Source organism: Balaenoptera borealis, assembly GCF_965194805.1.
Source record: "Balaenoptera borealis genome assembly, chromosome: 13".
NCBI classification, from domain to species: Eukaryota; Metazoa; Chordata; class Mammalia; order Artiodactyla; family Balaenopteridae; genus Balaenoptera; species Balaenoptera borealis.
The window spans coordinates 40,636,623-40,656,987 of NC_138870.1; the positions used below are offsets into that span (position 1 = coordinate 40,636,623).

General features: G+C 41.1%; 2 protein-coding genes across 3 annotated transcripts in view; one reads left to right on the plus strand and one right to left on the minus strand.

Moving 5' to 3' along the window:
• Positions 1 to 20,365, plus strand: part of PFKM (phosphofructokinase, muscle) — a 188,727-nt gene that overhangs the window by 567 nt on the left and 167,795 nt on the right. The gene's annotated exons all lie outside the window — the stretch shown is intronic.
• COL2A1 (collagen type II alpha 1 chain) overlaps positions 10,040 to 20,365 on the minus strand; it is a 40,122-nt gene continuing 29,796 nt past the window's right edge. For both annotated transcript variants that reach the window (XM_082350628.1, XM_082350627.1), the window contains 2 exons: positions 20,056 to 20,298; positions 10,040 to 19,599 (listed from right to left, as the gene is read on the minus strand). In XM_082350628.1, coding sequence (XP_082206754.1) covers positions 19,453 to 19,599; positions 20,056 to 20,298 — 390 coding nt within the window. In that variant the 3' untranslated portion in view covers positions 10,040 to 19,452. The remainder of the gene's footprint in view (positions 19,600 to 20,055; positions 20,299 to 20,365) is intronic.

Consider the following 20,365-nt stretch of genomic DNA (forward strand, 5'->3'; position numbering starts at 1 on the left):
GCTATTCTCTAAATGTTTGATAGAATTCACCGATGAAGCCATCTGTCCTGGACTTTTGTTTGTTGGGAGATTTTTTATCACACTTTCAATTTCATTACTTGTGATTGGTATGTTCATATTTTCTATTTTTCCTGGTTTAGTCTTGGAAGGTTATACCTTTCTAAGGATTTGTCCATTTCTTCTAGGTTGTCCATTTTATTGGCATAGAGTTGCTTGTAGTAGTCTCTTAGGATGCTTTGTATTTCTGTGGTGTCTGTTGTAACTTCTCCTTTTTCATTTCTGATTTTATTGATTTGAGTCCTCTCCCTCTTTTTCTTGATGAGTCTGGCTAAAGGTTTCTCAATTTTTTAATTTAATTTAATTTTATTATTTTTTTGAATTTTATTTTATTTTTTATACAGCAGGTTCTTATTAGTTATCTATTTTATACATATTAGCATAGATATGTCAATCCCAATCTGCTCAAAGAACCAGCTTTTAGTTTTATTGATCTTTCCTAATGTTTTCTATGTTTCTATTTCATTTACTTCTGCTCTGATCTTTGTATTTCTTTCCTTCTACTTACTTTGGGTTTTGTTTGTTCTTCTTCCTCTAGTTCCTTTAGGTGTAAGGTTAGATTGTTTATTTGAGATTTTTCTTGTTTCTTGAGGTAGGGTTGCGTTGCTATAAATTTCCCTCTTAGAACTGCTTTTGTTGCATCCCATACGTTTTGGATCATTGTGTTTTCATTGTCATTTGTCTCTAGGTATCTTTTGATTTCCTCTTTGATTTCTTCAGTGATCTCTTGGTCATTTAGTAACGTATTGGTTAGCCTCCATGTGTTTGTGTTTTTTACAAATTGATTGTAATTGATTTCTAATCTCAAAGCATTGTGGTCAGAAAAGATGCTTGATATGATTTCAGTTTTCTTAAATTTACCGAGGCTTGATTTGTGACCCAAGATGTGATCTATCCTGGAGAATGTTCCATGTGCACTTGAGAAGAAAGTGTAATCTGCTGTTTTTGGATGGAATGTCCTATAAATATCAATTAAATCTATCTGGTCTATTGTGTTGTTTAAAGCTTGTGCTTCCTTATTCATTTTCTGTCCAGATGATCTGTCCATTGGTGTAAGTGAGGTGTGAAAGTCCCCCACTATTATTGTGTTACTGTTGATTTCCTCTTTTATAGCTGTTAGCAGTTGCCTGATGTATTGAGGTGCTTCTATGTTGGGTGCATATATATTTATAATTGTTATATCTTCTTATTGGATTGATCCCTGATCATTATGTAGTGTCCTTCCTTGTCTCTTGTAACATTCTTTATTTTAAAGTCTATTTTATCTGATACGAGTATTGCTGTTCCAGCTTTCTTTTGATTTCCATTTGCATGGAATATTTCTTTCCATTCCCTCACTTTCAGTCTGTATGTGTCCCTAGGTCTAAAGTGGGTCTCTTGTAGACAGCATATATGTGGGTCTTGTTTTTGTATCCATTCAGTGAGCCTGTGTCTTTTGGTTAGAGCGTTTAATCCATTCACATTTAAGGTACTTATCGATATGTATGTTCCTATTACTATTTTCTTAATTTTGGGGGGTTTGTTTTTGTAGGTGCTTTTCTTCTCTTGTGTTTCCCACTTAGAGAATTTCCTTTAGCATTTGTCGTAGAGCTGGTTTGGTGGTGCTGTCTCTTAGCTTTTGCTTGTCTGTAAAGCTTTTGATTTCTCCGTCGAATCTGAATGTGATCCTTGCTGGGTAGAGTATTCTTGGTTGTAGGTTCTTCCCTTTCATCACTTTAAATATATTGTGCCACTCCCTTCTGCCTTTCAGAGTTTCTTTTTTCTTTTTTTTTAATTTCTATTTTTTAATCAGTCATCAATTTTATACACATCATTGTATACATGTCAATCCCAATCGCCCAATTCAGCACACCCCATCCCCACCCCACCGCAGTTTTCCCCCCTTGGTGTCCATACGTTTGTTCTCTACATCTGCGTCTCAACTTCTGCCCTGCAACCCGGTTCATCTGTTTCATTTTTCTAGGTTCCACATACATGTGTTAATATACGATGTTTGTTTTTCTCTTTCTGACTTACTTCACTCTGTATGACAGTCTCTAGATCCATCCACGTCTCAACAAATGACTCAATTTCGTTCCTTTTTATGGCTGAGTAATATTCCATTGTATATATGTACCACAACTTCTTTATCCATTCGTCTGTCGATGGGCATTTAGGTTGCTTCCATGACCTGGCTATTGTAAATAGTGCTGCAATGAACATTCGGGTGCATGTGTCTTTTTGAATTATGGTTTTCTCTGGGTATATGCCCAGTAGTGGGATTGCTGGGTGGTATGGTAGTTCTATTTTTAGTTTTTTAAGGAACCTCCATAGTGTTCTCCATAGTGGCTGTATCAATTTACATTCCCACCAACAGTGCAAGAGGGTTCCCTTTTCTCCACACCCTCTCCAGCATTTGTTGTTTGTAGATTTTCTGATGATGCCCATTCTAACTGGTGTGAGGTGATACCTCATTGTAGTTTTGATTTACATTTCTCTAATAATTAGTGATGTTGAGCATCTTTTCATGTGCTTCGTGGCCGTCTGTATGTCTTCTTTGGAGAAATGTCTATTTAGGTTTTCTGCCCATTTTTGGATTGGGTTGTTTGTTTCTTTAATATTGAGCTGAATGAGCTGTTTATATATTTTGGAGATTAATCCTTTGTCCGTTGATTCGTTTGCAAATATTTTCTCCCATTCTGAGGCTTGTCTTTTCGTCTTGTTTATGGTTTCCTTTGCTGTGCAAAAGCTTTGAAGTTTCATTAGGTCCCATTTGTTTATTTTTGTTTTTATTTCCATTACTCTAGGAGGTGGATCAAAAAAGATCTTGCTGTGATTTATGTCAAAGAGTGTTCTTCCTATGTTTTCCTCTAAGAGTTTTATAGTGTCCAGTCTTACATTTAGGTCTCTAATCCATTTTGAGTTTATTTTTGTGTATGGTGTTAAGGAGTGTTCTAATTTCATTCTTCTACATGTAGCTGTCCAGTTTTCCCAGCACCACTTACTGAAGAGACTGTCTTTTCTCCATTGTATATCTTTGCCTCCTTTGTCATAGATTAGTTGACCATAGGTGCATGGGTTTATCTCTGGGCTTTCTATCTTGTTCCATTGATCTATGTTTCTGTTTTTGTGCCAGTACCATATTGTCTTGATTACTGTAGCTTTGTAGTATAGTCTGAATTCAGGGAGTCTGATTCCTCCAGCTCCGTTTTTTTCCCTCAAGACTGCTTTGGCTATTCGGGATCTTTTGTGTCTCCATACAAATTTTAAGATGATTTGTTCTAGTTCCGTAAAAAATGCCATTGGTAATTTGATAGGGATTGCATTGAATCTGTAGATTGCTTTGGGTAGTATAGTCATTTTCACAATATTGATTCTTCCAATCCAAGAAAATGGTATATCTCTCCACCTGTTGGTATCATCTTTAATTTCTTTCATCAGTGTCTTATAGTTTTCTGCATACAGGTCTTTTGTCTCCCTAGGTAGGTTTATTCCTAGGTATTTTATTCTTTTCGTTGCAATGGTAAATGGGAGTGTTTCCATAATTTCTCTTTCAGATTTTTCATCATTAGTGTATAGGAATGCAAGAGATTTCTGTGCATTAATTTTGTATCCTGCAACTTTACCAAATTCATTAATTAGCTCTAGTAGTTTTCGGGTGGCAGTTTTAGGATTCTCTATGTATAGTATCATGTCATCTGCAAACAGTGACAGTTTTACTTCTTCTTTTCCAATTTGGATTCCTTTTATTTCTTTTTCTTCTCTGATTGCCGTGGCTAGGACTTCCAGAACTATGTTGAATAATAGTGGTGAGAGTGGACATCCTTGTCTCGTTCCTGATCTTAGAGGAAATGCTTTCAGTTTTTCACCATTGAGAATGATGTTTGCTGTGGGTTTGTCATATATGGCCTTTATTATGTTGAGGTAGGTTCCCTCTATGCCCACTTTCTGGAGAGTTTTTATCATAAATGGGTGTTGAATTTTGTCAAAAGCTTTTTCTGCATCTATTGAGATGATCATATGGTTTTTCTTCTTCAATTTGTTAATATGGTGTATCACATTGATTGATTTGCGTATATTGAAGAATCCTTGCATCCCTGGGATAAATCCCACTTGATCGTGGTGTATGATCCTTTTAATGTGTTGTTGGATTCTGTTTGCTAGTATTTTGTTGAGGATTTTTGCATCTATTTTCATCAGTGATACTGGTCTGTAATTTTCTTTTTTTGTAGTATCTTTGTCTGGTTTTGGTATCAGGGTGATGGTGGCCTCATAGAATGAGTTTGGGAATGTTCCTTCCTCTGCAATTTTTTGGAAGAGTTTGAGAAGGATGGGTGTTAGCTCTTCTCTAAATGTTTGCTAGAATTCACCTGTGAAGCCATCTGGTCCTGGACTTTTGTTTGTTGGAAGATTTTTAATCACAGTTTCAATTTCATTACTTGTGATTGGTCTGTTCATATTTTCTGTTTCTTCCTGGTTCAGTCTTGGAAAGTTATACCTTTCTAAGAATTTGTCCATTTCTTCCAGGTTGTCCATTTAATGGCATAGAGTTGCTTGTAGTAGTCTCTTAGGATGCTTTGTATTTCTGCGGTATCTGTTGTAACTTCTCCTTTTTCATTTCTGATTTTATTGATTTGAGTCTTCTCCCTCTTTTTCTTGATGAGTCTGGCTAATGGCTTATCAATTTTGTTTATCTTCTCAAAGAACCAGCTTTTAGTTTTATTGATCTTTGCTATTGTTTTCTTTGTTTCTATTTCATTTATTTCTGCTCTGATCTTTATGATTTCTTTCCTTCTGCTAACTTTGGGTTTTGTTTGTTCTTCTTTCTCTAGTTGCTTTAGGTGTAAGGTTAGATTGTTTACTTGAGATTTTTCTTGTTTCTTGAGGTAGGCTTGTATAGCTATAAACTTCCCTCTTAGAACTGCTTTTGTTGCATCCCATAGGTTTTGGATCATCGCGTTTTCATTGTCATTTGTCTCTAGGTATTCTTTGATTTCCTCTTTGATTTCTTCAGTGATCTCTTGGTTATTTAGTAATGTATTGTTTAGCCTCCATGTGTTTGTGTTTTTTACGTTTTTTTCCCTGTAATTCATTTCTAATCTCATAGCGTTGTGGTCAGAAAAGATGCTTGATATGATTTCAATTTTCTTAAATTTACTGAGGCTTGATTTGTGACCCAAGATGTGATCTATCCTGGAGAATGTTCCATGTGCACTTGAGAAGAAAGTGTAATCTGCTGCTTTTGGATGGAATGTCCTATAAATATCAATTAAATCTATCTGGTCTATTGTGTCTTTTAAAGCTTGTGTTTCCTTATTTATTTTCCTTTTGGATGATCTGTCCATTGGTGTAAGTGAGATGTTAAAGTCCCCCACTATTATTGTGTTACTGTCGATTTCCTCTTTTATAGCTGTTAGCAGTTGCCTTATGTATTGAGGTGCTCCCATGTTGGGTGCATATATATTTATAATTGTTATATCTTCTTCTTGGATTGAACCCTTGATCATTATGTAGTGTCCTTCCTTGTCTCTTGTAACATTTTTTATTTTAAAGTCTATTTTATCTGATATGAGTATAGCTACTCCAGCTTTCTTTTTTTTTTTTTCCCAGCTTTCTTTTGATTTCCATTTGCATGGAATATCTTTTTCCATCCCCTCACTTTCAGTCTGTATGTGTCCCTAGGTCTAAAGTGGGTCTCTTTTAGACAGCATATATATGGGTCTTGTTTTTGTATCCATTCAGCAAGCCTGTGTCTTTTGGTTGGTGCATTTAATCCATTCACGTTTAAGGTAATTATCGATATGTATGTTCCTATGACCATTTTCTTAATTATTTTGGGTTTGTTTTTGTAGGTCCTTTTCTTCTCTTGTGTTTCCCACTTAGAGAAGTTCCTTTAGCATTTGTTGTAGAGCTGGTTTGGTGGTGCTGAATTCTCTTAGCTTTTGCTTGTCTGTAAAGCTTTTGATTTCTCCATCAAATCTAAATGAGATCCTTGCCGGGTAGAGTAATCTTGGTTGTAGGTTCTTCCCTTTCATCACTTTAAGTATATCATGCCACTCCCTTCTGGCTTGTAGAGTTTCTGCTGAGAAATCAGCTGTTAATCTTATGGGAGTTCCCTTGTATGTTATTTGTCATTTTTCCCTTGCTGTTTTCAATAATTTTTCTTTGTCTTTAATTTTTGCCAGTTTGATTACTATGTGTCTCGGTGTGTTTCTCCTTGGGTTTATCCTGTATGGGACTCTCTGTGCTTCCTGGACTTGGGTGGTAATTTCCTTTCCCATGTTAGGGAAGTTTTCGACTATAATCTCTTCAAATATTTTCTTGGGTCCTTTCTCTCTTCTCCTTCTGGGACCCCTATAATGTGAATGTTAGTGTGTTTAATGTTGTCCTCAAGGTCTCTTAGGCTGTCTTCATTTCTTTTGATTCTTTTTTCTTTATTCTGTTCCGTGACAGTGATTTCCACCATTCTGTCTTCCAGGTCACTTGTCCGTTCTTCTGCCTCACTTATTCTGCTATTGATTCCTTCTAGTGTATTTTTCATTTCAGTTATTGTATTGTTCATCTCTGTTTGTTCTTTAATTCTCCTAGGTCTTTGTTAAACATTTCTTGCATCTTCTCAATCTTTGCCTCCATTCTTTTTCCGAGGTCTTGGATCATCTTCACTATCATTATTCTGAATTCTTTTTCTGGAAGATTGCCTATCTCCACTTCATTTAGCCGTTTTTCTGGGGTTTTGTCTTGTTCCTTCATCTGGTACATAGTCCTCTGCCTTTTCATTTTGCTATATATCTGTGATTGTGGTTTTTGTTCTGCAGGCTGCTGGATTGTATTTCTTCTTGCTTCTGCTGTCTGCTCTCTGGTGGATGACGCTATCTAAGAGGTTTGTGCAAGGTTCCTGATGGGAGCGACTGGTGGTGTATAGAGCTGGGTGTTGCTCTGGTGGGCAGAGCTCAGTAAAACTTTAATCCACTTGTCTGCTGATGTGTGGGACTGGGTTCCCTCCCTGTTGGTTGTTTGGCCTGAGGCAACCCAGCACTGGAGGCTATAGGCTTTTTGGTGGGGCTATCCAGGAGGGCTCATGCCAAGGAGTACTTCCCAGAAATTCTGCTGCCAGTGTCCCTGTCCCCGCGGTGAGCCATAGCCACCCCCTGCCTCTGCAGGAGACCCTCCAACACTAGCAGGTAGGTCTGGTTCAGTCTCCTCTGGGGTCAGTGCCCCTTCCCCCCTGGGTCCTGGTGTGCACACTACTTTGTGTGTGCCCTCCGAGAGTGGAGTCTCTTTCCCCCAGTCCTGTCAAAGTCCTGCAATCAAATCCTGCTGGCCTTCAAGGTCTGAGTCTCTGGGGATTCCTCCTCCTGTTGCCAGACCCCCAGGCTGGGAAGCCTGACATGGAGCTCAGAACTTTCACTCCAGTGGGTGGACTTCTGTGGTATAATTGTTCTCCAGTTTGTGAGTCGCCCACCCAGCAGTTATGGGATTTGGTTTTATCATGATTGTGTCCCTCCTACCGTCTCACTGAGACTTCTCATTTGTCTTTGGGTGTGGGGTATCTTTTTTGGTGAGTTCCAGTGTCTTCTTGTTGATGATTGTTCAGCAGTTAGTTGTGATTCCGGTGCTCTCATAAGAGGGAGTCAATGTTAACTTTAAATGCAGCTATGATATTCAAATGAGAGCAGTTAAATTTTTTAAACATACAGCAGTAAGTCTGATCTAATAATGCTACGAACTCTCATACCTGTTTATATTCTCAGCATCCCATACTGCACTTCGGGATGCTCTGCGTAGTTGTATCATGCTCTCTGTTAATTCTTGAACAAATACATAGAATTTGCTCTCAACAACACCAAAACAGAAAGGGGAAGTGGTTGGCTCCGGTATCATTGCTATCACCATTGTATTTGTACCGGATTGAGATTTGGAAGGAGTGTGTTTCTTTTTTAAATTTTATTAAAGTATAGTTGATTTACAATTTGTATTAATTCCTGCTGTGCAGCAGAGTGATTCAGTTATACATATATTGCGTGGGCCAAAAGGTTCATTTGTTTTTTTCCGTAAGATGGCTCTAGTAGCACTTAGCTGTCTTTAACTTCATCTGAAACAATTTTGTTAGATTGTATGTGACAGCTGTCATGTCAGCATGCATTTAAAAAAACACATCAATCTTGATGAATTTTTGTGTAGCCATTTTAACGCTGAAGATGGGGGGGAAAACCCCAACATTTTAGCCATATTATGCTTTATTATTTCAAGAAAGGTTAAAACGCAAAAAAAGATTTGTGCAGTGTATGGAGAAGGTGCTGTGACTGATTGAACACGTCAGAAGTGGTTTGCGAAGTTTCTTCTCGCTGGATGATGCTCCACGGTCGGGTAGACCGGTTGAAGTTGATACCGATCAAATTGAAACAATAATTGAGAGCAATCAACTTTATACCATACGGGAGATAGCTGACATACTCAAAATATCCAAATCAAGCGTTGAAAATCATTTGCACCAGCTTGGTTATGCTAATCGCTTTGATGTTTGGGTTCCACGTAAGTGAAGCAAAAAAAGAACCTTGTTGACCATACTTCTGCATGTGGTTCTCTACTGGAACCTAATGAAAATGTTCCATTTTTAAAACAAATTGTGGCAGGCGATGAAGAGTGGATACTGTACAACAATGTGGAACAGAAGAGATCGTGGGGCAAGCAAAATGAACCACCACCAACCACACCAAAGGCCAGTCTTCATCCAAAGAAGGTGATGTTGTGTATATGGTGGGATTGGAAGGGAGTCCTCTATTATGAGCTCCTTCCAGAAAACCAAACGATTAATTCCAACAAGTACTGCTCCCAACCAGACCAACTGAAAATGGCATTCGACTAAAAGCATCCAGAATTAGTCAACAGAAAATGCATAATCTTCCATCAGGATAATTCAAGACTGCATGTTTTTTTGATGACCAGGCAAAAACTGTTACAGCTTGGCTGGGAAGTTCTGATTCATCCGCCGTATTCACCAGACATTGCACCTTCGGATTTCCATTTATTTCAGTCTTTATAAAATTCTCTTAGTGGAAAAAATTTCAATTCCCTGGAAGACTGTAAAAGGCACCTGGAACAGTTCTTTGCTTAAAAAGATAAAAAGTTTTGGGAAGATGGAATTACGAAGTTGCCTGAAAAATGGCAGAAGATAGTGGAACAAAAGGGTGAATATGTTGTTCAATAAAGTTCTTGGTGGAAATGAAAAATGTGTCTTTTATTTTTACTTAAAAAACCAAAGGGGGCTTCCCTGGTGGCACAGTGGTTGAGAATCTGCCTGCCAATGCAGGGGACACGGGTTCGAGCCCTGGTCTGGGAAGATCCCACCTGCCGCGGAGCAACTGGGCCCGTGAGCCACAATTACTGAGCCTGCGCGTCTGGAGCCTGTGCTCCGCAACAAGAGAGGCTGCGATAGTGAGAGGCCCGCGCACCGCGATGAAGAGTGGCCCCTGCTTGCCACAACTAGAGAAAGCCCTCGCACAGAAACGAAGACCCAACACAGCCATAAATAAATAAAAATAAATTAAAAAAAAAAAAAAAACCAAAGGCACTTTTTAGCCCACCCAATATATATTCTTTTTCATATTATTTTCCATTATGGTTTATTACAGGATATTGAATATAGTTCCCTGTGCTATACAGTAGGACCTTGTTTATCCATCCTGTATATAATAGTTTGCATCTGCTAACCCCAAACTCCTGATCCTTCCCTCCCCCCCCCCTCCCCCTTGGCAACCACAAGTCCATTCTCTTTTTCTGTGAGTCTTTTTTTCTGTTTTGTAGATATGTTCATTTGCGTCATATTTTAGACTCCACATATAAATGATATCATATGGTATTTTTCTTTGTCTGACTTCACTTAAACTCTAGGTCCATCCATGTTGCTGCAAATAGCATTATTTCTTCTTTTTTATGGCTGGGTAATATTCCCATATATTCCATGTGAGATACACACACACACACACACACACACACACACACACACACACACACAGATATCACATCTTCTTTATCCATTCATCTGTTGATGGACATTTAGGTTGTTTCCACACCTTGGCTATTGTAAATAGTGCTGCTATGAACATAGGGGTGCATGTATCTTTTGGAATTATAGTTTTGTCTGGGTATGTGCCCAGGAGTGGGATTGCTGGATCATATGGCAACTCTATTTCTAGTTTTTTGAGAAACCTCCATACTGTTTTCCATAGTGGCTGCACCAATTTACATTCCCACCAACAGTGTAAGAGGGTTCCCTTTTCTCCACACCCTCTCCAGCATTTGTTATTTGTAGACTTTTTAAAGATGACCATTCTGACCAGTGTGAGGTGGTACTTCATTGTAGTTCTGATTTGCATTTCTCTAATAATTAGTGGTGATGAGCATATTTTCATGTGTCTATTGGCCATCTGTAAGTCTTTTTTGGAGAAGTGTATATTTAGGTCTTCTGCCTAATTTTTGATTGGGTTGTTTTTTTTGTTGTTATTTAATTGTATGAGCTGTTTATATATTTTGGAAATTAAGCCCTTGTCAGGTGCATCATTTGCAAATATTTTCTCACAGTCCATAGGCTGTCTTTTCATTTTGTTTCTGGTTTCCTTTGCTGTGCAAAAGCTTATAGGTTTAATTAGGTCCCATTTGTTTATTTTTGCTTTTATTTCTAGTGCCTTGGGAGACTGATCTAAAAACATTGGTACAATTTATGTCAGAGAATGTTTTGCCTGTGTTCTCTTCTGGGAGTTTTATGGTGTCATGTTTAAGTCTTTAAGTCATTTTGAGTTTATTTTTCTGTGTGGTGTGAGGGTGTGTTCTAACTTCATTGATTTGCATATGGCTGTCCAACTTTCCCAACACCACTTGCTGAAGAGACTATCTTTTCACCATTGTATATTCTTGCCTTGTATATTCTTTGTTGAAGATTTACTGACCATAGGTATGTGGTTTATCTCTGGGCTCTCTATTCTGTTCCACTGATCCATATGTCTGTTTTTGTGCCAATACCACACTGTTTTGATTACTACAGCTTTGCAGTATTGTCTTAAATCTGGGAGGGTTATGCCTCCTGCTTTGTTCTTTTTCCTCAGGATTGCTTTGGCAATTCTGGATCTTTTATGGTTCCCTGTAAAATTTAGGATTATTTGTTCTTGTTTTGTGAAAAATGTCATGGGTCATTTGATAAGGGATCACATTAAATCTGTAGATTGCTTTGGGTAGTGTGGCCATTTTAACAATGTTAGTTTTTCCAGTCCAAGAGCATGGGATATCTTTCCATTTCTTTGAATCATCTTCAGTTTCCTTTATTAATGTTTTATAGTTTTCAGCATATAAGTCTTTCACCTCCTTGGTGAGGTTTATTCCTAAGTATTTTAATTTTTTTGATGTGATTTTAAAAGAGATTGTTTGTTTACATTCCCTTTCTGATATTTCACTGTTAGTGTAAAGAAATGCAACCAATTTCTGTATCTTAATCTTGTATGCTGCTACCTTGCTGAATTCATTTATCAGTTCTAGTAGTTTTGGTGTGGAGTCTTTAGGGTTTTCTATATATAGTATCATGCCATCTGCATATAATGGCAGTTTTACCTCTTCCCTACCAATCTGAGTACCTTTTATTTCTTGTCTGATTGCTGTGGCTAGGACTTCCAGTACTATGTTGTATAAAAGTGGTGAGAGTAGGCATTCTTGTCTTGTGCCACATTTTAGCAGGAAGGCTTTCAGCTTTTCACCATTGAGTATTATATTGGCTGTGGGTTTGTCATAAAAACTTTTATTATGTTGAGATATGTTCCATCTATACCCACTTTCATAAGGATTTTTATCATGAATGGATGTTGAATTTTATTGGATGCTTTTTCTGCATCTATTGAGATCATCATATGGTTTTTGTCTTTTCTTTTGTTGATGTGGTGTATCACATTCATTTGCGTATTTTGACCCTGTGATGATCCTTGTGACCCTGGGATGAATCTAACTTGATCATGGTGTATGACCTTTTTTATGTGTTGTTGGATTTGGTTTGCTGAGAATTTTTGCATCTATATTCATCAAAGATATTGGCCTGTAGTTTTCTTTTTTGGTAGTGTCTTTGTCTGGCTTTGGTATCAGGGTGATGGTGGCTTCATAGAATGTCTTTGGGAATGTTCCTTTTCTTCAATCTTTTGGAAGAGTTTGAGAAGGATCAGTATAAACTCTTCTTTGTATATTTGGTAGAATTCGCCTGTGAAGCCATGTGGTCCTGGACTTTCGTTTGTAGGGAGTTTTAAAAATTACACATTCTATTTCACTTCTAGTGATCATTCTGTTCAAGTTATCTATTTCTTCTTTTTTTTAATTTATTAATGTGTTTATTTTTTGCTGCGTTGGGTCTTCATTGCTGCGCGCAAGCTTTCTCTAGTTGCAGTGAGCAGGGGCTACTCTTCATTGTGGTGCATGGACTTCTCATTGTGGTGGACTCTCTTGTTGCAGAGCACAGGCTCTAGGCATGTGGGCTTCAGTAGTTGTGGCACGTGGGCTCAGTAGTTGTGGCTCACGGGCTTAGTTGCTCCGCGGCATGTGGGATCTTCCCAGACCAGGGATCGAACCCGTGTCCCCTGCTTTGGCAGGCGGATTCTTAACCACTGCGCCACCAGGGAAGTCCCTCTATTTCTTCTTGCTCCAGTTTTGGTGGGCTGTATATTTCTAGAAACTTGTCCATTTCTTCCAGGTTATCAAATTTATTGGCATATAATTGTGCATAGTATTCTCATGGTTTGTGGTATTTCTCTGGTATCAGCTGGGATTTCTCCTCTTTCATTTCTTATGTTTTTATTTGGGTCTTCTCTCTTTTCTTCTTGGTGAGCCTGGCCAGAGGTTTGTCAATTTTGTTTACCCTTTCAAAGAACTGGCTCTTGGTTTTATTGATTTTTTTAATTGTTTTTTTAATCTCTGTTTTATTTATTTCCTCTCTGATCTTTATTATCTCCTTCCTCCTGCTAATTTTAGGTTTTTTTGTTCTTCTTTTTCTAATTCTTTTAGGTGGTGGGTTCAGTTGTTTGAGATTTTTCTTGTTTTAAAGAAGGCCTGTATCACTATGAACTTCTCTCTAAGAACTGGTTTTGCTGCATTCCATAGATTTCATATGATTGTGCTTTCATTGTCATTTACCTCAAGGTATTTTTTAATTTCTTCTTTGATTTCATCGTTGACCTATTAGTTTTTTAGAAGCATGTTGTTTAGTCCATGTAATTGGTTTTTTTCTCGTTTCTTTTTCTGTGGTTGATTTCTAGTTTCATCCCATCATCGTCAGAAAAGATGCTTGAAATAATTTCTATCCTCTTAAATTTGTTGAGGCTTGTTGAGACTTGTGCCCTAGTACGTGGCCAATCCTAGAGAGTGTTCCATGTGCACTTGAAAAGAAGGTGTATTCTGCTTTTTTGGCTGTAATATCTTGAAAATATCAATTAAGTATAACAGTTCTATTGTATCCTTTAGGATCTCTGTTGCCTTATTGATCTTCTGTCTCGAAGATCTGTTCATTGATGTGAGTGGGGTGTTAAAATCTCCTACTATTATTGTATTCCATCAATTTCTCCCTTTATGTCTGTTAGTATTTCTTTTATGTATTTGGGTGCTCCTATATTGGGTGCATATATGTGGACAAGTGTAATATTCTCTTCTTGTGTTGATCCTTTTATCATTATATAGTATCCTTCTTTATCTTTCTTTATAGCCTTTGTTTTAAAGTCTATTTTGTCTGATATGAGTATTGCTACCCCTGCTTTCTTGTCATTTCCGTTTGCATGAAATGTCCTTTTCCATCCTCTCACTTTCTTTTTTTTTTATTTTTATTTATTTTATTTTTGGCTGTGTTGGGTCTTCGTTGCTGCACGCAGGCTTTTCTCTGGTTGTGGCGAGCAGGGGCTACTCTTCTTTGCAGTGCACGGGCTTCTCATTGCAGTGGCTTCTCTTGTTGTGGAGCACGGGCTCTAGGCACACAGGCTTCAGTAGTTGTGGCACACAGGCTCAGTAGTTGTGGCTCGTGGGCTCTAGAGCACAGGCTCAGTAGTTGTGGTGCATGGGCTTAGTTGCTCCACAGCATATGGGATCTTCCCGGACCAGGGCTCGAACCCGTGTCCTCTGCATTGGCAGGCGGATTCTTAACGACTGTGCCACCAGGGAAGCCCCATCCCCTCACTTTCAATCTATGTGTGTCCTTTGCCCTAAAGTGGGTCTCTTGTAGGCAGCGTATTGTAGGCTCTTGTCCTTTTTATCCAGTCTGCCACTCTGTGTCTTTTGATTGGAGCATTTAGTCCATTGACATTTAAGGTAATTACTGATAGATATGTATTTATTGCCATTTTGAACCTTGTTTTCCCATTGATTTTATATTTCTTCCTTGTCCCTTTCTTTTTTTGTTTTTCCTTTTGTGGTTTGATGGTTTTTTTTGTAGTATGCTTGTGTTCTCTTCTTTTTGGTTTTTGTGAACCTATTGTATGTTTTTGATTTTTGGATACCCTGTTTTTCAAGTATGTTAACCCCTTCCTATATCTACTAGCTTTAGACTGGTAGTCATACAGGCTTAAACACACTCTAGGAAAAAAAAAATCTACATTTTCTTACTGTCCTCCCCCACATTTTATGATTTGATGTCCTCTTTTACATCTTCACGTTCATCCTTTTGCTGTTCATTGTCATTATCGTCACTTTCACAGAAATTTTTTGTTTTGTCTTTCTTTAAATCTGTGTACTGGCTTATTTAAGTGATTTACTTTCCAAATGTGATTTTCTCTTCCCTGTAGATTCTTACTTCTTTTCTATTTAGAGAAGACCTTTCAATATTTCCTTTAGGATAGGTTTAGTATTGCTGTATTCTTTTAGGTTTTGCCTGTGTGAGAAATTCTTTATCTCTTCTTCTATTCTAAATGATAATCTTGCTGGGTAGAGTATCCTAGGTTGCAGATTTTTCCCTTTCAGGACTTTGAATATATCTTGCCGCTCCTTTCTGGCCTGCAACGTTTCAGTAGAGAAATCAGCTGATAGCCTTATGGGGGTTACCTTGTAGTTAACTCTTTGTTTTTCTCTTGCTGCCTTTAGAATCCTCTCTTGAACTTTTGCCATTTTAATTATAATATGTCTTGGTGTAGGTCCGTTTGGGTTCATCTTGTTTGGGACCCTCTGTGCTTCCTGTAACTGGATATCTGTTTCCTTCTCTAGGTTTGGGAAGTTTTCAGCCATAGTTTCTTCAAATACGTTTTCAATTCCCTTTTCTCTTTCTTCTCCTTCTGGGATCCCTATTATGCATAGATTGGCATGCTTTATATTATCCCATAAGTCTCTTGTATTGCTTTCATTTTTTAAAATTTGGCTTTCTGTCTGCTGTTCTGATTGGGTGCTTTCCATTATTCTGTCTTCCAGATCGCTTATTTGTTCCTCTGTGTTATTCATTCTGCTGTTCATTGCCTTTAGCTCAGCTTTCCTCTTGGCGAATGAGTTCTCTAGCTTTTCTTGGTTCCTTTTTTATAGTTTCTAGTTCCTTTTTACAGTAATCTGCATTTCTGTCAACAGCCCTTCTTAGTTCCTTCAGTATTTTCATTATCTCCTTTTCGAACTCTGTCTGTTAGACTGAAGAGATCTGTTTCATTTGTTGTCCTTTCAGGGGAATTCTCCTGATTTTTTAACTGGGAGCGGTTCCTCTGCTTCTTCATTTTACTTATATTTCTGTTGCTTTATGAGTTTAGGAGAAACAGTTATCTACTGTGGTCTTGGAGGGCTATTTATATGTGGGAACATCCCTGTGTAGCCTGCTTGGGTTTAATATTTTGGGTGCGAGGGCTGTTTTTAGTATGGATGCCTGTCGCATCTTTCCTTAGTGTATGCTGGCCATTATCCCCTTGATAGGAGGTGTGACTGGCATTGTGATCAGAGCCTGCACTAGATGTTGAGCGAGGCAGCCGCGCAGGGAGAGATTTCAGCCCTGCTTCCTAAGTTGTGTGGCCCCTGGGCTCAGCTGTGATTTCAGCCCCTCCTCTGCACGTGGGCAACCCACTGGTGGCTGGGGCGTGGGAGCCCAGCCCAGGCGGGAGCCCACCCAGGCGGCGGCCCACTGAGGTGGTGGCTTGGGTGCGCGTTCCCAGAGCCTGTAGAGGCTGCTATGGCGGCTCCACCCCTCCCTTTGTACACCGCTTAATGGCGCTTCACTTCTATGGCGGGCTCGAGCTTCTTCTGCAAACACCCCCAGTTGCGGCTGTACCACACTCCAGCCCCTTCAGGCTGTCTCCGTGCAGCCAACAGCACTCCTCTCCCCAGGTCTGTTCTCTAAACCCCGCGTTCCAGCCCCCAGCCCCCACACCAGCAGCTGCGCATCTCAGGCTGGGGTGCACAAAGCAGTGGCACAGACCACCTATGTACGTCTCTCTCTGCTCTGCCTGCCACAAACCAGTTGTGCTCTCCTCTGAGCTTCTGGAGCTCCCTTTCTGTCCTGGCTGATCTCGCCACCAGTGAGGGGGCTTCCCAGGGTGCAGGAACCTCACCACTCCTTCAGCTCCTTCCCGGGGGAGCAGGTCCCATCCCGCTTCCTCTTTTTTTTTTTTTTTTTTTCTTTCATCCTGCCCGGTTACATGGAGATCCTTCTTGTCCTTTCACGTATTTGAGGTCTCCTGCCAGTGATGGGTAGGTATTCTGTGAGAATTTTTCCATTTGTATTTTTTGATGTATTTGTGGGAGGAGGTGAGTTCCACATCCTTTTACTCCACCATCTTGACTGGAGCGCAGGAATGTGTTTCTTGGAGATGAAGCTTCACCAGAGATCTTTCTCTGTAGCTTCTGGGTTGGCCTCTGCTGTGACCTCTTTCTTACTCTCAGTGTACTTACACCATGTCATCTGGTTGAAATCTCCATTTATTCATTTACTCGTTCCAAAAAAGTATTTATTGAGCACCTGCTATATGCTAAGGATTGCATTTTCTATGCGTTTTTGTCCAGAGTCATAGGTAGATGTTTCATATGCCATCATAAGCCTTTGATACTCACTGGGTCCCATATAGGCCACAATATACTTCCACTGTCTGTTCTGCAACACTAGTTACCCCAAAGCAGGATCCCTGAGACCGCTGGGTCAACTGTCCTTCTAGGGATTCTAGCCCCAAATGTGAAACAACTATTAAAAGAATCAGCCTGGGGACTTCCCTGGTGGTCCAGTGGTTGAGACTTCGCCTTCCAATGCAAGGGGTATGGGTTCGATCCCTGGTCAGGGAGCTAAGATCCCACATGCCTCAGGGCCAAAAACCCAAAACATAAAACAGAAGCAATATTGTAACAAATTCAATAAAGACTTTAAAAATGGTCCACATTAAAAAAAAAAAAATCAGCCTGTTTGTAAAAGTTCTACATGAATCTAAGGGGTCCTAAGTATTTCTCTGGGCAAAATAATCCTTATTCTTTGCCTTTATAAGTAAGATTCTTCATCACCTCGAGATTCGTTCTGTGCATTCTGTGTTTCTTCTCTTGTTTAGAAGGGGAAACTATTTCAGAAGTTGGCCTGCGATTTACCCAGGATCCAGGGTCTTGAGCAAGTCTTCACTGGAGTCAGACTCCTGGGTTCCACGCAGTGCAAAAAGCAAAAGCCCTTTGAGGCAGGACACTTTCGTAGAGACGAGGAAGCTCAAGAAAGGAACAGTAGCCTGACTGAGACCTGCAGCTAGTAAGCCAGGTCTGTCCACTCTGTCCTGCTGGGGTCAGAATGTTATCTGAGAGGTTATTGTGCCTGGAGAGACCTTCTGCCTTCCCTGGGGCATCAGGGATCATGGGAACTAGTGGTGAGCCTCTGGCCCAGGTCGGGACAAGGGGGCAGTAATACTGTAGTGCAGCACTGTCACCCAGGGTGGTGCGTTTTGATCTGACCACAGATGCAGGGCTTTCTGTCCCGCTGCTTCTCTTCCCTTCTGGTTCATTCATCAGTTACCTATGCAGCAGTTGCGATTATTTCTAGGTTTTACTGGGTACCCGGGAAATGGGTGGGCTACGAGGGATCAGCTTTATATCCTGATGCAAATGGGACTCCTCTTACCAGGGACCGAGCCGATGCTCACGATCTATTGAGCTGCTTTAGAATAAGTAGCTCTGACACCACTGTGGGCAGTGAAGTGAGCTAGGGAGCAGGGTAGGCTTTGAGTGTGGCTGACAGGTTGGAACCAAACTCCACGATTCAGCTCCATATGTGGTCTGAGGAGGTTTCCATAAGCATCCGCATACCTCTCCCCCCTTGCCCCCACTAGCTCTCTTGGTATATGGAAGGGTTGTTTATTTTAAATTATGAGATAGCTCTTCTAATTGTGTGTTTTTAATTATGTTTGCATTTCACTCTTTTAGTTTGTCGGGAACTAGCGCCCTCTAGTGGAAAAGGTGACCACTTCCTCATTTTTGCCCCACATACACAAGTCTTTGGAAGGCAAGAAAGGAACACTCTGTGTGTTGAGAAGACATCCATGGAAGCTTTAGGTGCCAGCCCAGGAAGTGAGGAACGGGGCCCAGGAAAAAGGAATAAGGGGTGGGGCGAGTGTTCAGCACTAACACTTCTCCTTGAACTGAAGTCTGAGGGAAAGATACAGATAAATAGATTGTCTGACTGTGTGCACTTATCGTGGGCCTCTGTGGATTCCCTCCCCTCCCCTCCCCCCTGCACTGTGCACCCCTCCCCCCTCGGGGCGTCTCTGGTCTCTCCCGAGTGGCACGATGCAGGCCCCACCTCCCCATCGGAGTTCAGAGCACGTCTTTTCTCTTGCACTAATCCGCCTGGAGGTGTGTCTGGGCTTATGCTCAGGAACAAGGCCACCCCCTCTCGTGTGCCTCCCTTCCCAAACCTTGGTCTCTGTTCCTAGTTCACCCCTGGGTTCCACTTGGTGCCAAAGTTTACGAAAGAGGATTCTGTCCTGCCCACAGACTCCAGGACTAATGGAAAATAAAGAACAAAGCACAAGCCAGTATGTACTTTCCAATAATTTTTTGTTTTTAATATCAATTGACATTTTAAAAAATACAGAGGTGTTTGACACAGAATAGCACCATTGTGTAGGACACACACAGTTCCTGCGCCCAGCACCTGAAGGGGGGGTTCTCTTGCCTGGGCTGGGGGGCAGTCACTCAGGGGGCGTTTGACTCACACCAGTTAGTTTCCTGCCTCTGCCTTGACCCAAAGGTCTTACAGGAAGACAATAAATAAATAGAACACCGAGATTTTATTTTGCAGTCTGCCCAGTTCAGGTCTCTTAGAGAAGGGAGAAAAGTCCAAACTGTGAGAGGGTGGGATGAATGGACATCAGGTCAGGTCAGCCATTCAGTGCAGAGTCCTAGAGTGACTGGGATTGGAAAGTACTTGGGTCCTTTGGGTTTGCAATGGATTGTGTTGTTTCTGGGTTCGGGTTTTTACAAGAAGCAGACAGGCCCTATGTCCACACCGAATTCCTGCTCAGGCCCTCCTATGTCCATGGGTGCAATGTCAATGATGGGGAGGCGTGAGGTCTTCTGCGACCGGTACTCGATCATAGTCTTGCCCCACTTACCGGTGTGTTTCTAGGGGAGAAAGAGAGGAGAGTCGGTGGCTGCCTTACAAGCTGGTGCCAGCTGCCCTGGACCCCAAAACTGAACACAAAGCACAGAACACACGCGGGGGGCCTAGACCTCTTTTGGATTGACCTCCACCTCGACTCCAGTCCTCAGCAGTAGGGCCTCCTCCCCCTGCCCTTCTCCTCCCCACTCTCCACAGTGACCCGGCCTGCAAGGGCAGAGGCACACGCACGTTGCACGAGTGTTCCTCCAAGCCACTGGACCCGCTGAGCCAAGGGAGGGGAGGAGACGGAACAACACGCTCCACTGCCACACCTGTCGCTCTGCGTGTCATCCCCACGTAGCCCCTCATGCTCGTGCCCCTTTAGGACTACGATGCCTGCTGTGGACCAGCCCTCTGCCCGCTCCAGCCCGGGGCCCCGGGAAGCTCATCTCTCTGGCGGCCCAACCGGCCTCACTCACCGTGCAGCCATCCTTCAGAACAGTATATGTGAACCTGCTGTTGCCCTCAGCCCGGATCTCCACGTCGTTGGAGCCCTGGAGGAGCAGGGCCTTCTTGAGGTTGCCCGCGGCTTCGTCCAGGTAGGCGATGCTGTTCTTGCAGTGGTAGGTGACGTTCTGGGAGCCCTCGGTGGACAGCAGGCGCAGGAAGGTCATCTGGACGTTGGCGGTGTTGGGAGCCAGGTTGTCATCTCCATAGCTGAACTGGGAGGGCAGAGAGCAGTGGCGTGAGGCCCGGGGGCGGGGGCCTCCGACCAGGGTTCGGAGGAGC